The 20,245-nt window shown below is 37.6% G+C and overlaps 2 protein-coding genes and 1 long non-coding RNA gene across 5 annotated transcripts in view; 1 reads left to right on the top strand and 2 right to left on the bottom strand.

Annotated features, from left to right (window-relative positions):
* LOC140332982 (uncharacterized) overlaps positions 1–20,245 on the top strand; it is a 160,160-nt gene that overhangs the window by 124,519 nt on the left and 15,396 nt on the right. The window contains exons 12-14 of one of the 2 annotated variants that reach the window (XR_011921263.1): positions 25–85; positions 630–844; positions 8,232–8,297. This is a non-coding gene — a long non-coding RNA (uncharacterized lncRNA). Of the gene's footprint in view, positions 1–20; positions 86–629; positions 845–8,231; positions 8,298–20,245 lie in introns of both variants that reach the window. The other variant, XR_011921262.1, reaches the window with a different exon arrangement.
* SLC52A3 (solute carrier family 52 member 3) lies at positions 338–9,800 on the bottom strand. 2 transcript variants are annotated; one of them, XM_072414300.1, is made up of 4 exons: positions 9,689–9,800; positions 6,914–8,250; positions 5,142–5,265; positions 338–817 (listed from the first exon to the last, which is right to left on the bottom strand). In XM_072414300.1, exons 2-4 carry the CDS (start codon positions 7,927–7,929, stop codon positions 605–607), a joined length of 1,353 nt encoding a protein of 450 aa, XP_072270401.1. In that variant the 5' UTR covers positions 7,930–8,250; positions 9,689–9,800; the 3' UTR covers positions 338–604. The 2 variants fall into 2 exon arrangements, with proteins under 2 accessions (XP_072270401.1, XP_072270402.1); XM_072414301.1 differs by having other exon boundaries at positions 9,685–9,792.
* LOC140332452 (actin-binding Rho-activating protein-like) lies at positions 14,535–17,865 on the bottom strand. The gene is made up of 2 exons (XM_072413706.1): positions 17,266–17,865; positions 14,535–14,977 (listed from the first exon to the last, which is right to left on the bottom strand). The coding sequence occupies exons 1-2, from the start codon at positions 17,365–17,367 to the stop codon at positions 14,540–14,542; spliced, it is 540 nt and encodes a 179-aa protein (XP_072269807.1). The 5' UTR covers positions 17,368–17,865; the 3' UTR covers positions 14,535–14,539.

A 20,245-nucleotide genomic window follows, 5' to 3' on the forward strand; every position in this document is an offset into this window, starting at 1 on the left:
ATGTTTTTGTATTTTTTCAGCCAGAGGTTTGGATATTCCTTGGTGAATAACACAGAGGGCTTCTTTGTAAATGACTACCGCTTAGGTGAGGGGATTTTGTTAGCTTTGAGCATTTGTGTACTGTTTGCCTATTGGCCCAAAGAAGAACTCCTTCAATGTTTGGTAAACCTACTTATGTTTTGTAGTTTTTGTTGACCCATAACATAACACGTAGTTTGGACATCATAAAACAGAATCCTGCCAGGCCAAGATTTTGCTTAATTGGGAAAGTACTTCCAGTCCCATGAATAGACCCAATACACTACTGTAAGTTGCAACAAAGGAATTGAGTAGCAGCTCAGTTGTTTAATCTCTTTAATTTACCAGTGATGGGTTGTGAAATGGTGACCTGGATAAAATTCAGGTTATTTTTATTGTATCTTAAAAGTTGAATAGTAAGGAACATGTTATTAAAAATTTGGGAATACAAACATTATGTACAGTAAAATTAAAGTGTGCCAAATACTAGATATATGTATACAGATAAATATAGTTAATCTTTGTTATATACCAGAGGTATATATTTATGTATGTCTAGTGTCATTGCAGGTATTTGTCAATATTTCTAGCTAGGACAATTTGTATTGCAGAGATCAGCCGATTTGAAGAATCCATACACGTTGACCATTGGGAACATGACAAGTGCCCCAATCATGGATCCCAGCTGCACTACTGCTCCACACCACAAAAGGGCGCTGTGACTCTGGCTGCGTAGAATCACCCCAATCATCACTTTGACGTAACTGAGCATACCGATAAAGAGAACCCAAGAGATGACCTGATGGAAGATACAAAGAAAATAAATGTCAGTATTTGCAATATTTACCTTTTGTCATAATAATGTATTCCCAGCATGTCACACGTCATTGAAGATGGCACAGAAATAAACGTTGCTAACAAAAAGATCAAATGTTGATATTGCTACATTGGTCTCAGTTTGTAAAAGTATAACTGACATTATGTCCTAGGTATTAGCTTCTAAAAACCTTGCTATGTTCTATATGTTCTAGCTTAGTCCCTGAGTTGTCGATTGAGGTCAGCATGAATGAAGCTATCCATATGGAGATAAAACAGTGTTCTGGGAGAGTACAGAATAACTTTCATTAATTTATCATTTAACTTACACTTCCCCCCAAAGATATTACACTCTATTGTCCTGGCTCCTGTGACATCCACACAATGCAACCCAAAGGGGGTGCACAGCCACTGCTAGAAACTCTACTAGATAGCCACAAAAACATCTTCACATGCACAGACAAATCTAATTCATTTCTATGGAGACCCAATCTGTCATTGTCAAATGTGGCTACATTGGTTTTACTTCAAAATGCTGTCATCTATTGTACTGCCGGAATCACACATTTTGTCCCCCAGTGACCACTGACTGTAGGACAGGAAGTGTTACAGGATTCAGGACACCTCCTCCTTTTCACATTCACTATAACATGAAGGGAGGTGTGCAGCAGTCACAGTATGAACTAGTAGGTTAGGTTGAAAAAAGACATCAAGTTCAACAACAAAGGGAAAAAACATATCCCAGGTATAAAACCCTATAAGACATAGTTGGTCCAGAGGAAGGCAAAAAAAAAGCCCCGGTACAATTTGCTTCAACAAGGGAAAAAATGCCTTCCTGATTCAATGAGGCAATCGGATGTTCCCTGGATCAACAGTCACTGTTATCTACTTTTAAACATTTATACCCAGTTATATTCTGTGCTTCTAGAAATCATCCAGCTTTTTCTTAAAGCCATCTATAGTAGTTGCTAAAACTACTTCCTGAGGGAGCCGATTCCACATTTTCACAGACCTTACAGTGAAGAATCCCTTCCTTATCCGGAGCTTAAACTTCTTTTCCTCCAGATGCAAAGAGCGCCCCCTTGTGCTTTGTAATGATCTCAACGTGAATAATGGGGAAGAGAGTTCTCTATATGGACCATTTATTTATTTATACAGAGTGATCATATATCCCCCCTTATACGTCTATTATCAAGGGAGAATAGATTCAGTTCAGCTAATCTCTCCTCATAGCTGAGCTCCTCCATTCCTTTTATTAGTTTAGTTGCCCTTCTCTGCAAACCTTTTACTTGAAATCAGTTTTCAATCAAAAAAAGTATTGAATCTAAATTCAATATGCAGTAAAATGTACTTTTGGCTACTTTTAGATGATTTTCTGCATCTGGTTAGTGTTGGTAAATATCCATAAAATGTAAATGGTATTATTGTGTTCTCTGATGTCTCTTTGCCCTATTTTGTGTTTGTATTGCAGTAATGGGTAAAGCCAGCACTTAAAGGTAGCTTGCTATGTTTACTATAAAGCTGGTGAAGGTATTATTATTATTATTATTATTAATAATAATAATAATAATAAACAGGATTTGTATAGCGCCAACATATTATGCAGCGCTGTACATTAAATAGGGGTTGCAAATGACATACAGATACAGACAGTGACACAGAACAAGGAGAGCACCCTGCCCCAAAGAGCTTACAATCTAGGAAGTAAGTGTTATAAATGGTAAAGGGGTAAATGCCGATGGGTAATCATACATACACTGGCCATATATAAAACATAGATACTCCCTTCACAAGCCGGCGTTGTATCCTACTGCAATATAAGCACATAATGCTGCAAAGTTATAAATTACAATATTGTACGTATGCGTTTAATATTTTAAGACTTTGACCGATCAGTTACCAACCACATCTAAGGAATGTCAAGATGCAACAAGTACTTCATTTGTGTTTAGATGTGTTTCAACAAAAGAGTTCATTGTTAGGATTTACATAGAATATAAATATTCATCTTACTAAATACCAATACTATTTCTGCATGGGATAACATAATGAAACTGTGTAAAGAAATAATGTGAATTAATATTACATCATAAGTGATTGTTTAAGCTTTTCCATCCATGTCTGACAGTCAGTTGAGGTGATCTGTAAGTATGAAGTGTGATCGAGACTCTTGGGGCCATATTACAAAAGCAGCTTTGTACGGGAGATTTGTAACAGCTAGGTTTCTTTTTGATTACTTTCTCTGGAGATTTGTAGCTGCCAACTTTATATGTTTATATAACTACAAATCATAGGCGAGCCGTGATCCTTGGTTGCTACACCAGTAGTATTATAGAATGGCTATTCCAAAACTAGGTGCAAAAATGCAACACAAATCTCTGTTGATGAATATATATATATGGGGGCTTCCATTACTGATCATACTGATCTTCTGAATAAAATCATTTTTAGTAACTTGAACACAGGTAAAGTTAGGAAAAAACGAAACTCCTGGCCTGCAGATTACTAGATCAGTAACTCCAAGCATTGAAATTTGTAAAAGCAGAGAGGTCTGTAATGTCAGCCTCAGTATTTATATCTGTATCATTTTTAGTATTGTAAAGAAGTTCAGAATAATATTGTTATTTTAGGATGACCTACAATAATATAAGATCTCCCTATACTCTGTTTAACTTTTACATATTGAAAGGTTAAAAATAATCATAATAATAGGTGATATTTTCTGCCTCAGGATCCTATGGTTTAAGGCTGGCTGAGACAACATTGGTGCCCACCATGTTGCAGTGTGAATGGCGTTGCACAAAGAACTGAACCTGCAACCTATTTTGCTGAGTTGACAGCTCCTGGGTGATCACTTTGCTTTGTACCTTGGGTGATAAAGGACCTTGACCTGACTTTCCATGGCCATGCGTTGCCTGGTCTCTGCTTAGGAGGTGATCAGATTTTAGACACATACGCTGATTGGCTGATCCCCCCCTTTGGCATCAGCGATGTGACCTAATGCCAACATTTTGTCTTATGACCATCTGTCATGGGATACCAAAGCAGCAACCTCTGCAGCAAAAGTATTTTTTTATGTCTTTTGTATGTTATGACCTTAAAGGTATGAGCTGGGTAAAGGAGGATTGCTTAATAAAAGCATGTTTCTGTGCCACAATTACAGATGCATTATTAGATTGTAAGCTCTTTGGGGCAGGGTGCTCTCCTCCTCTTGTGTCACTGTCTGTATCTGTCTGTCATTTGCAACCCTATTTAATGTACAGCGCTGCGTAATATGTTGGCGCTATATAAATCCTGTTTATTAATAATATTAATAATAATAATAAAAAAGTGGTTTTGCTCCTTTATTAGATGACTTGAAGAGCTAATTGAAGAAGGCATCACTGAACATCCCATCAATCTGTTCGCATGCAGACTCACTGTTCTGCATGACCACATACCCCTTTCTTGGTGACAGGTTCTTTTTATTATAAATCTGACGAAGGTCAAAATGCCTTGCCTGAAAAGCAAACGATGACTGCTGCCCTTCCCCAACTAACAATTCACCTAATAGTTCCTGCCATGAGCTAAGAATATTTTCTTAAAAGGCAGGCAAATTGCCAGTGTTACTTTGCCTTTCCTATAAACACACGGCTGGTTTTGTTTTGCCGTAATACATATTTCCTCTAATAGAAAAGTATAAGGGTTTATGTTAGTCCTTGGTACTTTCACTAAGAATGTAATTAATTCCTTACTTTTGGAAAGTGAAATTGCCCTGCTTTGTATATTAGGACAAAACAGGAACACAGCGCCACCTTGTGATTGTACAGAACAGCTGCAATGCAACAAATGTAGATCATTTATCCTAATTGTTCTTCAAAGTGTTAATAAGGAAAGAACACAAGCTTTAGATTAAATAATAAAGTTGTTTTCTTTCAATGGAAAAATGTTTGTTGTTATGCTGCTTTGAGTTGCATATGTTTAATTTATAGATTCAATCAAGTTGGTCCTAGGTTTGAGTTTGCTCTTCAATTATATTTCAAGTTGGTTTTCGAATTAAAGTGGGAAAATTGTTAAGACATAAACTTGTGTCTAGCTACTGAAGCCCTTACAGAGTTTTCTGTGTTTAGGCCGATTGGTTTATGTCTAATACCTTGGGATTTTTTATCTCAGTTTGTCCTCCACTTTCTACAGAGAGAGAATAAGCATGTTAGTGATTTATCCCAGGACAGCTTCTGCTGGAGGATAGAAATATATGGCTAAATAATACTGAAAACAAATCAGAGACACATTGCAAATTAATACAATGTGTAACGTTATATACTTACAATAAGAGCTACACCCCAGTTAGTGTTTTGTAGAATGGGGCACGGACTCATCACCGCCGTCATCATGTTGTAAGCTCCAAATCCTGTCCCAAGCACTGACAAAAACACCAGAATGATAAGAGACCTGCAAGGGAGATCATACACAATTCAGTTATTTTAGTGAACAGGTTTATATTTTACTAATATTTCCAAATGTTTGCCCATTTGTGTTCACATTCAGTATTAGGTGGCATATAGGAAACAGTGAAAGAGTCTTTCTAATGTAAAGATGAGAAGATAGGGTCAGTATTATAGGCCTAAGGTGTTCGGGTTCGAACTAAATAAATCATTAAAACTCATATACAGAAGTTGCTTTACCTGTCGAGAGATTTTAAAACTTTTAGTTTACTTCAGCTAAATACATTCCAAATGCATTAAAGCACAACTTGCAAAAGCTTACAGCTCCACAATCAACATTGAGAATGAGCTTTACTGAATTCCAAATTATAGGTTATCTCAAATGGTGACACATCAGACCTCTGCAGAGAGAACACTGCTTCTGCACAGCAAGGCTTCCATCTCTGGAGTATTTTAGCAGGGGTCAGGTATTCCTACTTAGACTGTGGGCGCTTCCTAAAGGAAACTGACTAAGACTTTGCACACCTTTTGCTTTGATGCGCTTAGAATGTTCTTTGTTTATTTTTACTAAAAGCCAAATCGGATTATAAAGCGGTTTAGCAGATATTTCCAGTTACTATTACCACCCCTTTCCTATCGACTCCTAGATTAGCTAGTGCCATTGCAAGTCACATTTGATGTTTTAATTGTTATGTGACAGTAAAAAAGCTTTTTTAGGTAATTGTACCACCTGATTAAAATATTTTTTAAATATTACTTTAAACTATTGTCAAAGAAGAGATCGGATAACCAAATGTAATCTTTTATATAAAAGAAACATCTGCCCTATTTTCTTTCTTTTTATATAATTTCTCCTGCATATGGCAGCTGCACTTCTAGCATTTTTTACCTGACCCATAACAAAAACTCAACTTCCATCACCTATTTGAAGCCTTCTGTAATTTCCATCAAGTGTTCTGTCTGTCAGAATAATCGAGTATAATAATAGAGTACATGGGACAGGCATGAGATAGTGACAGGTTGAAGAAAGAGACTAATTTGCGTATTAGGTAACAAGGAAGCAGTGTCATGGTGTAAGTGCTTGTATTCAGTCATTCTAGTGTACATGTAATCTGATTGTACAATCTCATTTACATCTACCATCACGTATGCGGTGTGAGGTTCTACCTAAATTGCATACCATATATACAGAATAGGCCTGATTTATATAAACTCTCCAAGACTGATAGACTATCATTGGAGAACCTAGGTGATACAGCAAACCTGGAATGGATTTCTTTAAAATAATTTGCTAATAGTTGGCAAATGTTTCAATTCTGAATCACATCCATTCAAGGTTTGCTGGATCCCCCATTAGTCTATCTTCTCCAGTCTTGGCAAGCTTTTATAAATTGTGTGGGTTTTTGGTTAATTTTAATATCGTACCGTTTGATTGTGTATAACCAGATCAGTAGTCCATTATTCAACATTCTGCCTTTATGTTGAACTAGGAGAGGGGAGGCTTGTTTGAACGAGAAAAGGGAATGAGATTGAGCTGACTTCATAATCAAAGGGTTGGGGTTTATTTGTGAGCTACATTTTGTAAAATGCAATAGCATAAAGTAATGAGTTACAGTTGAAAATGTATTCTTTATTATAGGAACATTACCACTCACCTGCTAGGTAAGAACATAGCAATCAGACATGCTAGTGGATTTGCCATAGAACCCAAGGCTGCTGCCAAGTGGTATGCCAGATTACCATATGGCATGCATGAGTATGTCTGTATGGAAGGAAGGACTCCATTGGTGAGGGCATTTACCCATCCAGTGAGGAAGTATATGAGTGCATAATGGCTGTACGAGTACACCACTTTATTTTCTTCTGACTCTGGAGAATTGACATTGCTTGTGCCATCGCTTGTCGAAGGCTCTGTGGCGCAGGGTATGTCAGTCGTTGAGTAAGAATTCAGGGTGTTTGTACTTTGAAGCAAGGCCTTTTTAGAGTTTTCTTTCCGTGAAACTTTATTTATGAAGAAAAAAGCCACCAAACAAAAAACCATCATGATGAACAAAAGAAAAATAAAGACCTGAACAGAAAAGTTGGCTGGGAGATACTGAGTTTCAATGTAGTGATCAGCTGCACTGGCATTGAACCAACCTTCTGTCACATTCTCAGTATGCGTTGTATTGATGCACTTTATCATTCCCACACCTTGGATTAAGGATAAAAGACCTGGGATGAGCCCACTTAGCCCTTCACCGATAAAGTACGTAGTTATATACTTGGGTTGCAGTTGCATCATGAAAGGCAAAAAGGTTACAGATGATGTGCAATCCACTAAGGACAGGAAAAAGGTCAAGATCAGGAATCCTGTACTGTGCAACTGGCCTCCTATCCAGGTGGTTTCCTTCCAGAAAAAACCCATAAGGAATAATGCTACAATTCCCAAACTGATGATAAAATATATCACCCAAAGTTCCTTTAGCTTTCCAGGCTTCCACTTGTGCATTATAGTAACAAATAAAGGCCCAATGTTGGCCATCTGTATAAGAATGGTGAGGTAAGATGGTAAGTACCATCCTTCTGGTAGTTCATTGACAATGAGTGGAAGTTCAACCCATAGACCATTGATGGCCACCCATGCGCCAGTCCCAAAGATACAAGCCAACAGGTGAAGAACCAAAGCCATCTTTGAATATTCTTTGCCTGCAGCAAGTCAAAATATTTTGGAAGTCCACAAGCTTCTTATAGGTTCCACAGTTGGTGAAGGTAATTTCCTTTTCGGGTCTTGGTTCTTGAATATATTTCCTTAAGGTTTAAACAAACAATTGCAATTGTCCACTATGTTATCACACTGCAGACAGCAATGGAACACTGATTTGTTGAGCATGTGATTTTGATCAGCATGTCTTTTTTTGCTTTGTTAGCAGTTTGCAAGAAGCAGAAGTATTTTCCTTCTACACTAATATCTTTAACTCTGTTTGCTTGCAGTTCACGTTTTCATACACCACTATAAATTAAACAGTATGAAGATATGATGAGAACGTATCACGTTGGGTAAGTCAATTTAAATGGAAAGTCACCTCAAGCTTTAGAACATCCATTGATAAATATTGCATACATTGGGCCTGATTTATTAAAGCTCTGCAAGGCTGGAGAGGATACACATTTCAGCAGTAAAGCTGGGTGATCCAGCAAACCTGGAATTGATTTTCTATTAGCAAATGTTTTGAATCCTGGACCAGATTCATTTCAGATTTGCTGGATTACCCAGCTTCACTGATGAAAGTGTACCCTCTTCAGCCTTGGAGAACTTTAATAAATCAGACCCATTGTGTTTGAGTGCTAAAAGGTAAGACTAGAAAGTATGTATCTCTTTCCAGATCCTAACATTTGTACAGGTCTGTTACATCTTATCTCTTTGTCTTTTACCAAAGTCCACTCCGCCATTAGCTCAATGTTTTCTTTAAGGATTAGACTATGATCATCATTGCAAAACAAGGAATTTCAGCACAATTTAAACATGTGAACCTGTAACTTGCCCTTTCAGACTGGATGGAGCGAGCTACTGCTTTACTTTAACTGTCAGGGATTTCTATATAATAATGGAATATAACCCAAAAATCTGTAAAACACATAATTGTGGTATGAATGTTTGGCATTTCATTGACTGGACCTGGCACTGGTGCTGAGATTTTTTTTACCAACACATGCTTCTGGTGAGAGGAGCCAAAACATAGATTTACTTTAAGCTATTTTAGGAATTAATAATAAAAATATAGCCTATATTTTGGAGCCTATATTAATGATTATGATAATAATTGCAAAGCAATTCAAAATTTGGTGTAGTATTATCGGTCATACCTAGGGTACATCACCTAGAGTATTTATCCATGGCCTGCTCAAAGATAAAAGAGCAGCAGAAGAAGACCACAGACATCGGTGAAATATATACTGTATTTCTATCGGTATCTTAAGCTATATCTTAAATAAGTATAATACAAATAAACCCCAGTCATCAGCTGAAATATCAAACTTGCTATGTAAGAAAGAACAGATCACAACAGTGTAAAACAAAATTCTAATAGAAAGAATGATATCAACTGAGGTTGTTAAAACATTAACATATATTGCTAACATTATTTGTGGTATGTTAATCTCCCTTTTTTTAATAAAAAATAATTGAACAGTTTATACATTTGTTAACTAAAATTCAGGCAATGCAGGTATTCCCTTTTTTGCTGTGAAAACTATGTTTAGAAGTTGCACGTCCATCATCCTTTCTGCATGTACACTAAACTTTACCTGACTTGTGATCCTTATCATTCTGCTACTCTAAAACAAAGAGTCGATTGTAAGTCACTGTGGAACATGAAGACAAAAACGCCAAGTAAATACATTATACAAAGTATAACGCCAAGTAAATACATTTGCTTTTACGTACTTACTTTTGTGAAAAAGCATCAGCGTGTTATGATAGAAGATACCCATAATCTGTATCGGTCCACAATCCCTCGTGTATGAACCGTTTGGGTTCTAAGACTGAAAGTTCGAGCAAAGACTACTATTACAATCTACTGCTCCTCCTCCTTATACTTAGTCACCAGGTTAATCTTTCCACAAACCAATGTTTAATGTGTTCACACTAACCCATTATTATGCAGCACCTCCTTTTCACTAGCTCTTAAAGGGCTCAGACTTAGAAATCAACATATTTTGTGCCAGGATATGTTAAAAAAAAAAAGCTGCTGAAATTACTGACATTACTGAAATTACCTGACATGAAAACCTGGGTTCACATGCTGCTATACCTTCCATCTGCCCTAGTTTCTTTAAAGTCACCTAATGTAGCCCCATTTTATTCTCATTTTCGTATTTGGTCCATTACAATGATGTGCTGCCCTCTTGAATTGTGGTAAGCTGCAGGATTAGGTGGGAAACTTGGGAAAGCAAAGTTGCTGTGTACACATTTAAACACTTTAAACCTTGTGCAAACTTAAAATTTCTGTCCCTCAAAATGATATTTTGTGTCTCCTAGATTGTAAGCTCTTCGGGGCAGGGTCTTCTCCTCTTCCTTTGTCACTGTCTGTATTTGTCTGTCATTTGCAACCCCTATTTAATGTACAATGCAGCATATTATGTTGGTGCTATATAAATCCTGTTTATTAATAATAATAACAATCATTTCTAGTGAGGGGCAAACAAATGTGCACCGTACACATAGCGCTGTTCTGGTGAGGTGGGGTGGACAAGTGAGTGGCACTTTGCTGTACTCTTCTACATAGGAAACTACAACGCTCGGTCATTTATTGTTCCTCAAGAATGACTGAAGAACAATGTTGGGGGATTGCTGTACATTGGTTAGATTTTTGGGTGAAGCGATCACAACCATTCAATGGTGAACGTAGCCTTGGTTATGAGGACAGTCGGGAGTTTGGCATAACAGTAGGCACCTTAAGCCCCTGTTTCTTATGTCTTTGTGCATGTTAGCAGCTTTCAAGTGAACACACATGCACTTTAAATATGAGGAAAGAATCTCTGCATTGGACCTCAAAAAACTTTGTTTGCAAAATACTTTACAGTTTACAACTTTTGCGTGCAAAGTTACATTTTTTCAGGTTTCCTAATAAATGTTTTCCACTCGGACAAGGTTTAGAAGTCCTTAATCTTTTTGGGATTACATATCATGAGTGGAATTCTCATTATGTCCCAATACTGCTTTTACTGGACTGTCAAAATCACAGTTTTGCTTTCCTTATGAATAGTTAGTAACATGGCACTACTATATTTATTATTATACAAACAAATACATAAGGCAGGTATAACTTAAATTGAGAAAGGGAGTAGGCGCACTCTGAACCAATAAGACATTAGGTTTCAAGGGCACGTTTAAAAGAAGAAAAAAAACAGGGATGGGCTCATCCATGTCTCACAGCAGCAGGCAGGTCTTGGATCATTTCCTAACCACAATGCAGTCTCCAGGAAGATATTGCAAGGTCTGGCAGGAGTGGCTTGATCACTAAACTGGCCTAATAGAATTACAAATTATTTATTTGTTAAGGCATTTGCCATATTTCCAATGTCTATTTTAGCTGCATGCCTGGAGTTCTACTTTTAAGAAGAAAAAAGCAGCAACCTGTTAGCTCAGATAGATTGGAACGACTAACTTCAATAACCTACATTTGGCAATCTGCCTTTTATTACAAGCGCAAAATCTCTTTAAAAACCAAAGTAACTAGTCAATGGCTTCTGAGGCTAGAGAGTGATCCGCGATGCTGAGAAAGTCAGTGATTGACCTAGTTCTGTGTATCTCCTGTGATAACGCTGATTGTAATGGTTTTCTGCATTGTGTCATTCGGTTCAGTAAAAGCTAGATAAAATCTCCTGTATGACCTAGATAGAGATATTCTGCCACTGCATACCAGAGGGAGGTTCATTCTACTGCGTATCATACAGTATCACAATGTTCTAGGCTTTGAATTAGAACTCCTGTGACTGACAGTACTCATCGTGCATAAGGCACCTGGGCAAATTGGATTAATAACCTACAAAGCAAGACAAAATAAATATATATATATATATATATATATATATATATATATATTGTGACACCAATGCAGGATTGGAGGTGGAAGGGAGATATATTTGCCCAGGATTCCTCTTGTATGTGAAGTAATTTGCCCAAGATTCCTGTGTGAAGTAGCAGGTGGAAGACTCTCACCTGTGAGATAATTAATGAAGAAACACTGAGGGTGGGGATATAACACAGAGCCAGGAGCTCAGTCAGGAGCCCAATTTGGAGAGACACAGACGGGTCTGTGCAGGCTCAGCTTAACTTGGAAAGACACAGACAGGGGTCTGTGCGGGCTCAGCTTGGCTTGGAGGGACACAGACAGGGGTTTGTGTCAGTGCTGCTCTGTTTGGAGAGACTGTGGACCGTGGGAGAGCTCTGTTTGGAGGCGCAGACAGTCAGTTTGTGAGGAGCTCTCTGCCTGGGGACACAGAAAGTTGGTCTATGTGAATGAACGGAAACCTGAGTAAAAGGTTGCTGAAAGCTTTGTTTGGAGCTGACAGGGAGAAGCCCTCCAGCTGATAGACAGGAACGTCGGATGCATAGTAAGTGCTGGACAGGCAAGGTTTTCTTTTGCTATTTTTTATTTTATCTGCAACCTTCAAATAAACCTGACTACAAGTCAGCTTAACACTTAAACCTTGGTGTGTGATCTGAGTTGGATGAACCAGACAAGTGTCCTTTGACCCCAGCAAAGGCGATCCTGAGCTTAACCCCTCACAATATATATATATATATATATATATATAGTGTTTGAGTCTGGATTGCAAAGAGAGAATTTTGGAATTTTGTATGTCTTTGGCTGTTGATAAATCTTTTAATGAACTTCAGTCTTGGACAGGGACTAGAGGCTCTTTCTTGTGAGTCTATTGGAAGCTGCAGCAAACCAGACAGAGCCCACTTGCCTTATGATGGTTCGATTCCATATGGCTTCCATCGGCTGCCACCTTGACAACTTCCTGTTCACTCACACCACAGCGTTGGTTCCTAAAGAACTAGAAGTGTGCACATTTGATAGCTGACTGTAGTGAGCGCTACCAGTACTGCTTACTTCTACCCCTATTCATTTGCTATGGGGCTGCCTTGTTGCATGTAGCGCCTCCCCAGATTGAGTGGTTCCCTGACGTGGGGAAGCGCTAAATTCACCGCAACCTCATGGCCAGTGAAAATATATCCTAAAAAACGTATGAGCAGGTAGGTTGCTTATTACAGAAAGGACAGAAGGCATCCTTATAAATAAAAATATCAAAAACAGGCAAAATGTTCTAAATGGACACGAACATCTTCTAATTTTTGTACATACTTATACTCATACTTGTACAGACATTTGTATAAAATGATTCAAAACTACTGATACTAGTGATAAGATGTAAATATCATCTGTGCTTTCTATTATGAGGCATCTGCTAGGTTGTAGATCTGTCAGATCATCATGATTTCTGTGCTGTGTACATATTATTGTATACATGGTAAGTATGTCACGGGTCACCTTGGAATTTGTCCAGCCATGTGACTTTTATAACATTAGCAGTTCAGTGAATTCAGAAAACGTTAAGCTGACCTCTAGAAGCTATGTTCTCACATATGCAGGACATAATTAAATTTTCCCTGTTTTCGTTTAATTCTGTTTTTTCCCTTGCATTTGTTTTTTACAGTTCTAAATAAGTTGCTGTTAAATGAAAGGCTCTTACTTATGACACTTCACAAACCATTAGATTTGTTTATGTACTTTGTAATATGATTGAGAAAGATTAACAGGTTAACTAAATGTGTTTTTTTATCTGCTTTATTCTCATAAATACTTAAAGTGTGTGTAAAGGCAAAATTCTTTGTTTAGGTTTTGGATATAGCAGGACCTGTTAAGGTGTTTTTGGTGTCTGTGTCTCACTGAGGATATTCATCTCTATTTAGTTCTTAAGACAAAAAATAATGATAAATACATATATATATATATATATATATATATATATATATATATAGGTAAGGGAGAAAATTCACACTTTCTGGGATAAAAATGTGGAGTGATTTCCTCTCAATTACTGTTGCATCTTTAGGACAAGAAGGTAAGGCTAGGCACAGGTGTGCAATAATTATCCTTTTAAAACGAACGATCCACGATTATTCCCAAATATTTTGAGCGATTGTATTCTGCAAAATTCTGTACAAGCTGTAACGATAGGATCGTTCAAACATAATCCACCAATAATGAACATACACTAGATACGATCGTTCAAACGATGCAGGAAATGACATGTACAGGAGAAAATGTAAAAGTCTCCCAAGTGGGTTGAAGATAACAGAAAATAACCTAAAAAGGCTTTTATCCTTCCATGGGATAAAATTTATTATATAAAAATAATAATAAAATAAAATTATAATCTTGTTGGAAATACCTGCACCCTCATGAGTTTTACTGAAGTTGTTTTATACAGTGGGTGTGTGTGTATATATATATATATATATATATATATATATATATATATATATACATATATATTTGTGTGTGTGTGTGTCGTGTAGTAAGCCAGACAGGTGCCTTGTATGTTAAAATATCCATGATATCATCATTAAACTATATCCCTGGTAATGTAATTTACCTACAGGTTGAAGTGAACTCTTCCAGTAAAACCGACACCTCCACTATGGACAGCTGAAAATAAGTGAATAATATTTTATTTCACAATCTATACAAATATATATGTTGGATAAACATTAGTGTTCTGTACATTTATTCAAGTAGAGTAATAATGACATTGTCGTGCACCCCTTGCCAAAGCATCTCTCCTTCAAAGTCCAGGCGCCCGTGTTTTCGAGCTCTTAGGAGTATCCCAACCACTTTGTCTGAGATGCGAACGTATTGGTCAAACAACCTCCCAAATGTCACTCTGATTCTTCCATCTCGTCCTCGTACTCCCATATCTTTAATTATGAGGCACATTTCTTCTATCTCCTTGTGTATGTGGTGTAGTGCTCTCTGTCCTCTGGCCTCGGTCTTGCTGCCTTCCTGCGGTCTACCATAACCTGTATCCCCCTTGCGAAGTCGGACCTCCATGGCATGCTGGTAATCAAACTCATCACTGAATGGATTAAGCTTCTGTTTTTCCACGTGTTCTTGAGACCGGCTCTGCCATTCCTTCCGTAGGTCAGATATGGATAAAATTTTGATCTGTGAGAAAAAAACATTTATTTAATTACAAGCAGCATGGCATAACAGTGCACCATTCATATGGTACTCTAGATGTGGTCACAGATATTTTTATCAGTTTGTGTAACTTAGTGACTTGACCAAAAAACTGAATATATTAGTTGTGTCTGCAAATGTTTGAAGGAAGATGTTTGTATGTGTGTAATTTGTGTTTATAAACATACCTGGTCCTGACCCAACTCCGGCAGCCTCCAGGCAATAGTAGCTATCAGGTCTTCCACTATATCTCATCATGCACATACATTTATGAAAGCTCTGCAAGGCTGGAGAGAATACACTTTCATCAGTGAAGCTGGGTGAACCAGCAAAATGTTTTGAATCCTGGATTAGATTAATTCCTGGTTTGCTGGGTCCCCCTGCTTCACTGATGAGGCCCATTTTGTCATTGTTCTGCCACCTAATGGACATGTCAGGTGCCCGGGCAAGTGGCGGGATTTAACTCCTGGTGACCCTATGGACCTTGAGCCACCTTTGGCTGATGGACTGGATCTGCTCCCTGACGCTTCATCAGCCAAAAGCCAAATATAAACTCCTCCTAGCTGCTGAGGGTGTTTCTTTCTTGGTTTGCAATTACCAACCCTGCTTTTTTATCCTCCTATTGCCTGTCACCTGACGCAACCCTTTCTGAGTTGACCTTTCTCTCTGTGCCTGGATGTTTGGCTGTAGGACCTTTGCTCCTCACCATTGACCTGTTTTACTCAGCTTAAAGTTTTCCAATACCCTTTGGTAATGCTGCCCATGGGTTCCTGGTCCCCCAAAAGTCCTTGTTCTCCCAGACGCCACCCCCTGTGTAAGCAAGATCCAAGGAACAACTGAGTCCAGCAAAACCTGCCTTCTAAACACTGCCGGGATACTTTTTTATAGGTGAACAGTAGGGCACTAGATTGGGGGACTGATCCCTGTGTTAGGGTCTTCTCATTGAAGGGCCTTCTCACAAAATGATCAAAAAGACTTTTTTTTTGTTGTCAGTGAGAACTGTACCTAAAGGAGGTCCTGTATTATCACAGACCATAACGTAAAACTTGGCTGGCAGATCTGTTTGGAGGAAAGAACCATTTGGCATGTAAATTGTTTTATAGATTGTTATATGTTACATATACATTGTTTTTCAGAAATACCGTGTTATAACTGGATTGTTATAAAATATTGAATCAGGGTCTATGATAGCTCCACTACCCTTTTTAGCTGGTGTAGAGTTTTGTTCAGCTGGAGTTCACAGGTTAGGGGCAGGTCTGTTTGTTCTTCAGATCTTTTCTGTTAATATGGAGACCACCAGGTTTGTATTGAGACACCATATTGGCCAAGGAACACCTAAATTATAAAACCCCTTTGTACAGCTTCACCGTGTAATTCTTGTACTTAAAGCTAGTGCTAGAATGCAATATTAAAGTAAGTAGGTAAAGTAAGCATGCAGTCGGTTTGATAAGCCTTGTTTCATCTGTACAGATCACCAGCAAAAGTAAAAAGAGCAGAGTTTATATTTCTTTAAATTATGACATTTTTATCTGACTCCTCTTATAAATCCCCTTTTAGTTCTTTTTTAAGTTTTAGCCAAAACTGTCCAAAGGTAGACTAAGTAGAAGTCTTGGTGCTGCTTATCTAATCTTGCTGCATTAGACATTGGCCTATGGGTGTCATTATGTCATAAATTCAGACTTTATTAGACGCTAACAGAGACATTCAGAAGCAAACCAAAAAAATTGAGAAGGTCATATAAGAGGGGTATTTTTTCCTTTTGACCACATTGACTGCAAATCCAATTCACTAAATGGTTAAACAACACATAAATGCTACAATAAATTGAAAAGCAAGTAGCAAATGTGCTTTGTTTAATCTTCCATTTATTTGGAAAATAGCATTGGTGTGTCACCCCAGGCTGTTTCCCTTTTTATATGGCCACATTATCTTACAAAGTGACATCACATGTCATGTATGTTAGTGTGGACGCTGTGAACTAACAGACTTTATAATACCATAGTTTATGGCTGAAACTAAATCCCAATATGTTTTCCTTGGTTTTTCCCTTTTGTAGATCTGATATAAAGCACCAATAAAAGTATTGTACTGCATAAAACATTTATCCATTCATTGCATTTGTTATTTTTTAAAGCCATGTACTACAGTTTACCTTCTTTGCTTGTGAGCTTTTTACAGTCAGCATTCTAAAGCTTCCTGAGGCAGATTCACCAACATCTGTTTTAATTTCAGCATTTACCTTGAAAATTTAATTTTATGCAAGTTTTAGTTACCTTAGAGAGAAGCGCCTTTCTTCGTTCACCAGCTGAAGTCTGACAATCAATTTGGTCCTCGGCTGAAGTCTGACAATTAACCTGGTCCTTATTTTCTGACATTGTGCTTTCTTGGTCTCCGAATAATGGGCAATCTAAAACATCTCCAATGATCAAGCAAGGACTATAGAGAATTACAAGATAACACTCTTGTCTTCTGCTTTTCCTTTCTTTATCCTTATCCTTTATGAATAGAAATAACGTTATCCTCCCTTGTATAATCCAGAGGTCTTCCTTTAGTTGTAAGGTAACTCACAGATAAATCCCAAGAGCAAAAAAGCAATATTTAGCAAGTTTTTAAACTTTCTGTAGCTAGCAGAACTCCCATGTGCTTTGGTCCTGTAATACTTCTATGTTAGCTTCCCAGACTGACTGTCTCCTGAATTCTACACATTTCTCCACCCTGGTTCCTAATAGGCTTCAGTGAGTGGCGTTGGTCTATGTTGTCCTTTCCATATAGGAGATAGCCGATCGCTGTGGCATGAAAGGCATCCATGTGCTGTCATTCTAAACTTACAGCACAACAGATGGGACACGAAAAAAGGCTTCACTTAACAGAGGTGCTAAGACCTTGCCTCATCCTAATCATGTGTTTCCTTCATAATTAATTGGGAATGTACGAGTCGGTGTTTGTTCTAAATCCTTCATCAACTATAAGCCCTCCTGAGAAGAACACAGTCTTTGTTATGGACATCTCCTTTAGCGTATTACATTTTTGGCTAACCATTTTAACTGAGGTTTTCATGTACCAAGGTCAAACACTCATCTGTTTCTACTTTGCATTTTGTCCCTTCCAATTTAGCTAACTAAAAAAGTTATAATATTAAAAATTGTTGGAGGAAATGGAAATGTTAGACAAGACAGATAAATTTCTAAGGAATTGAGCAAATGATTTAAATTTTTTAAAGAGTTGAATAAGCAAGCTTTATTACCAGTTTTGTTAAGGTGCGCTTAGGCATGCCGAAGTTTCTTCTTAGTGTCATTGTAGCGGTCCCTAAAGCAGACATTCAATAAATATTAAATAATGCCTTCCCACCTGATGAAAAATATAATGCTTGTTATTTTGGGGGAATGATGTAATACTCAGGAATACATTGTCTAGTGGTCTGTTTTGTGTTGTAATATGAGCTGACACTCATGTGTAGTAATGGCCTCAACATGATGTCAGCAAGAAAGGGGAAAGAGGACAAGTGGTCAAAGACTAATAAAATGAGAGGTTTCAGTGTAATGGTGGGAAGAAAGACCATGGTGGTGGAATGTAAATATTGAACTGTACTGGGTCAGTCCCTGGAAGATCTATCATTATATATTTCATCAGCCAGTTGCTTGTAATAGAGGAAATTCTCTTCTCTTTGCTAGTTCAATGTTTACTATTTACTGTTTGTTCTAGTTGTGCATACAACACTTTTGCAAATGTTTAGTCTACTGCCAGGTTTCAAAAATCATCCAGCAGAAATCAGCGTAAAAAATCAATAATTTGTTTATTTTTTAGGAAACGGATTCCTTTTGGCTGTTTGCAAAATGAAAAAAAGCCTTTGTAAATCAGTCTGGGAGTGAAAAGTGAGATGTTTGATCTGTTGTCACAGCAGTCAGGCGCAGGTCACCCTCTGATGGACGTCTCCTGACAATCTGCAGGGTCTGTCTGTAAAAGGGCAGGAAAATGTCCTGTGCAGGATAGCAGCACCTGCTCAGGCTTCTACGCCCCTATCTAGGAACATAGCTAATTGACTGACACATTTACTGCCTTCTCCCCCTCTCTCTCTATATATACACACAGAGTAAGATGGAACAAGCAGAAAACGATATATCTGCTCTGACATGTGGTATTACAATTACAGAATCAGGACTTTCTCATATTTTATAAGAATAAAATACTAGAGGTGTAAATATTCTCCTGAGATCGCTATATATACTCCATGCATTTCCAATATTTATAACACTACATTTCTTTGGGAAGAATCAGCCACTACCCTCCAATTAGTTATAAATTGGTGACTAGGCCCAAGCTTAGTGACGGAATGAGTTTCCCTGATATTCAGCTTTATTATATTATTATGTATATTAATATACTGTTATATTATTATTATACTTATGGTGACATGGGGTTTTTAGTGACAGGAGTTTCCCTGATATTCAGCTTTATTATAATATTATGTATATTAATATATTATTATATTAATATTATACCTATGGTGACATGGGGCTTTTGAGTTGAATTTCCATGTGCAATATTAGGATTGAGTTTCTTTTAAAGCAGCTTTAGCTCTACCTCCCTGTTGATTTTCCCATGGGTTTGGATTGAATAACTACTTCATCAGTTGTTATCGCACCCTACAGTTGGTGCTACTATAAACAATTTTTATCAAATGAACAGTAAACAAAAGTATTCTTCTTCTCCAGGTCCTTGAAGTTTCCTCCATTATTGGACAATTTTTTTTTTAACTGGGCTACAGAGAGAACTCCAAGTGTGACAGATCGTTTTTAGCTGGTAAGATAGTTTAGAGGAGATTGATGTACAGGGGAAGTGGGATTTTCCCTGGTGAACATACCAACAAGTTACCCATTATGTCAGATCACTTGGAATGTTTCTCCCCTTGCCCTCTTCTCCTTCATCTTTTAAAAAAACTATGCTTAAATGGGACCCACTTGGCTCATACTACTTTTTATGTATGAGTTTCTAAATTCTTTGACATCCTCTGACACTTGCTGTTTTCGTGGAAATTGGGAGAGGACGTGCCTCATGACACAAGTTCTATTACCCTGTTTCCCCGATTATAAGGCACTGTCTTATATTTTTTGAAATGCCAAAATATGCCCTAGGTCTTATTTTCCATGAAACGACTACAGTACACATTTATTGTTGAAAGTCACTCATGATCACTCATGTTCCATTGATTGTCCCCTTCTGATCACTCATGTGCCGTTCATATTCCCCTTCTGA

This window comes from Pyxicephalus adspersus, chromosome 6 (assembly GCF_032062135.1).
Source record: "Pyxicephalus adspersus chromosome 6, UCB_Pads_2.0, whole genome shotgun sequence".
Classification (NCBI taxonomy): Eukaryota; Metazoa; Chordata; class Amphibia; order Anura; family Pyxicephalidae; genus Pyxicephalus; species Pyxicephalus adspersus.

Excerpts from the sequence above, each read along its gene's own strand:
- SLC52A3 (XM_072414300.1), bottom strand. The coding sequence starts at position 7,929 with ATGGCTTTGGTTCTTCACCTGTTGGCTTGTATCTTTGGGACTGGCGCA. Across the intron at positions 5,266-6,913 it reads GCTATGTTCTTACCTAGCAG|GTCTCTTATCATTCTGGTGT; the intron begins GTGAGTGGTAAT and ends TCTCCCTTGCAG. Across the intron at positions 818-5,141 it reads ACTGGGGTGTAGCTCTTATT|GTCATCTCTTGGGTTCTCTT; the intron begins GTAAGTATATAA and ends ATCTTCCATCAG.
- LOC140332452 (XM_072413706.1), bottom strand. The coding sequence starts at position 17,367 with ATGTCAGAAAATAAGGACCAGGTTAATTGTCAGACTTCAGCCGAGGAC. Across the intron at positions 14,978-17,265 it reads GAAAGGCGCTTCTCTCTAAG|ATCAAAATTTTATCCATATC; the intron begins GTAACTAAAACT and ends TTTTTCTCACAG.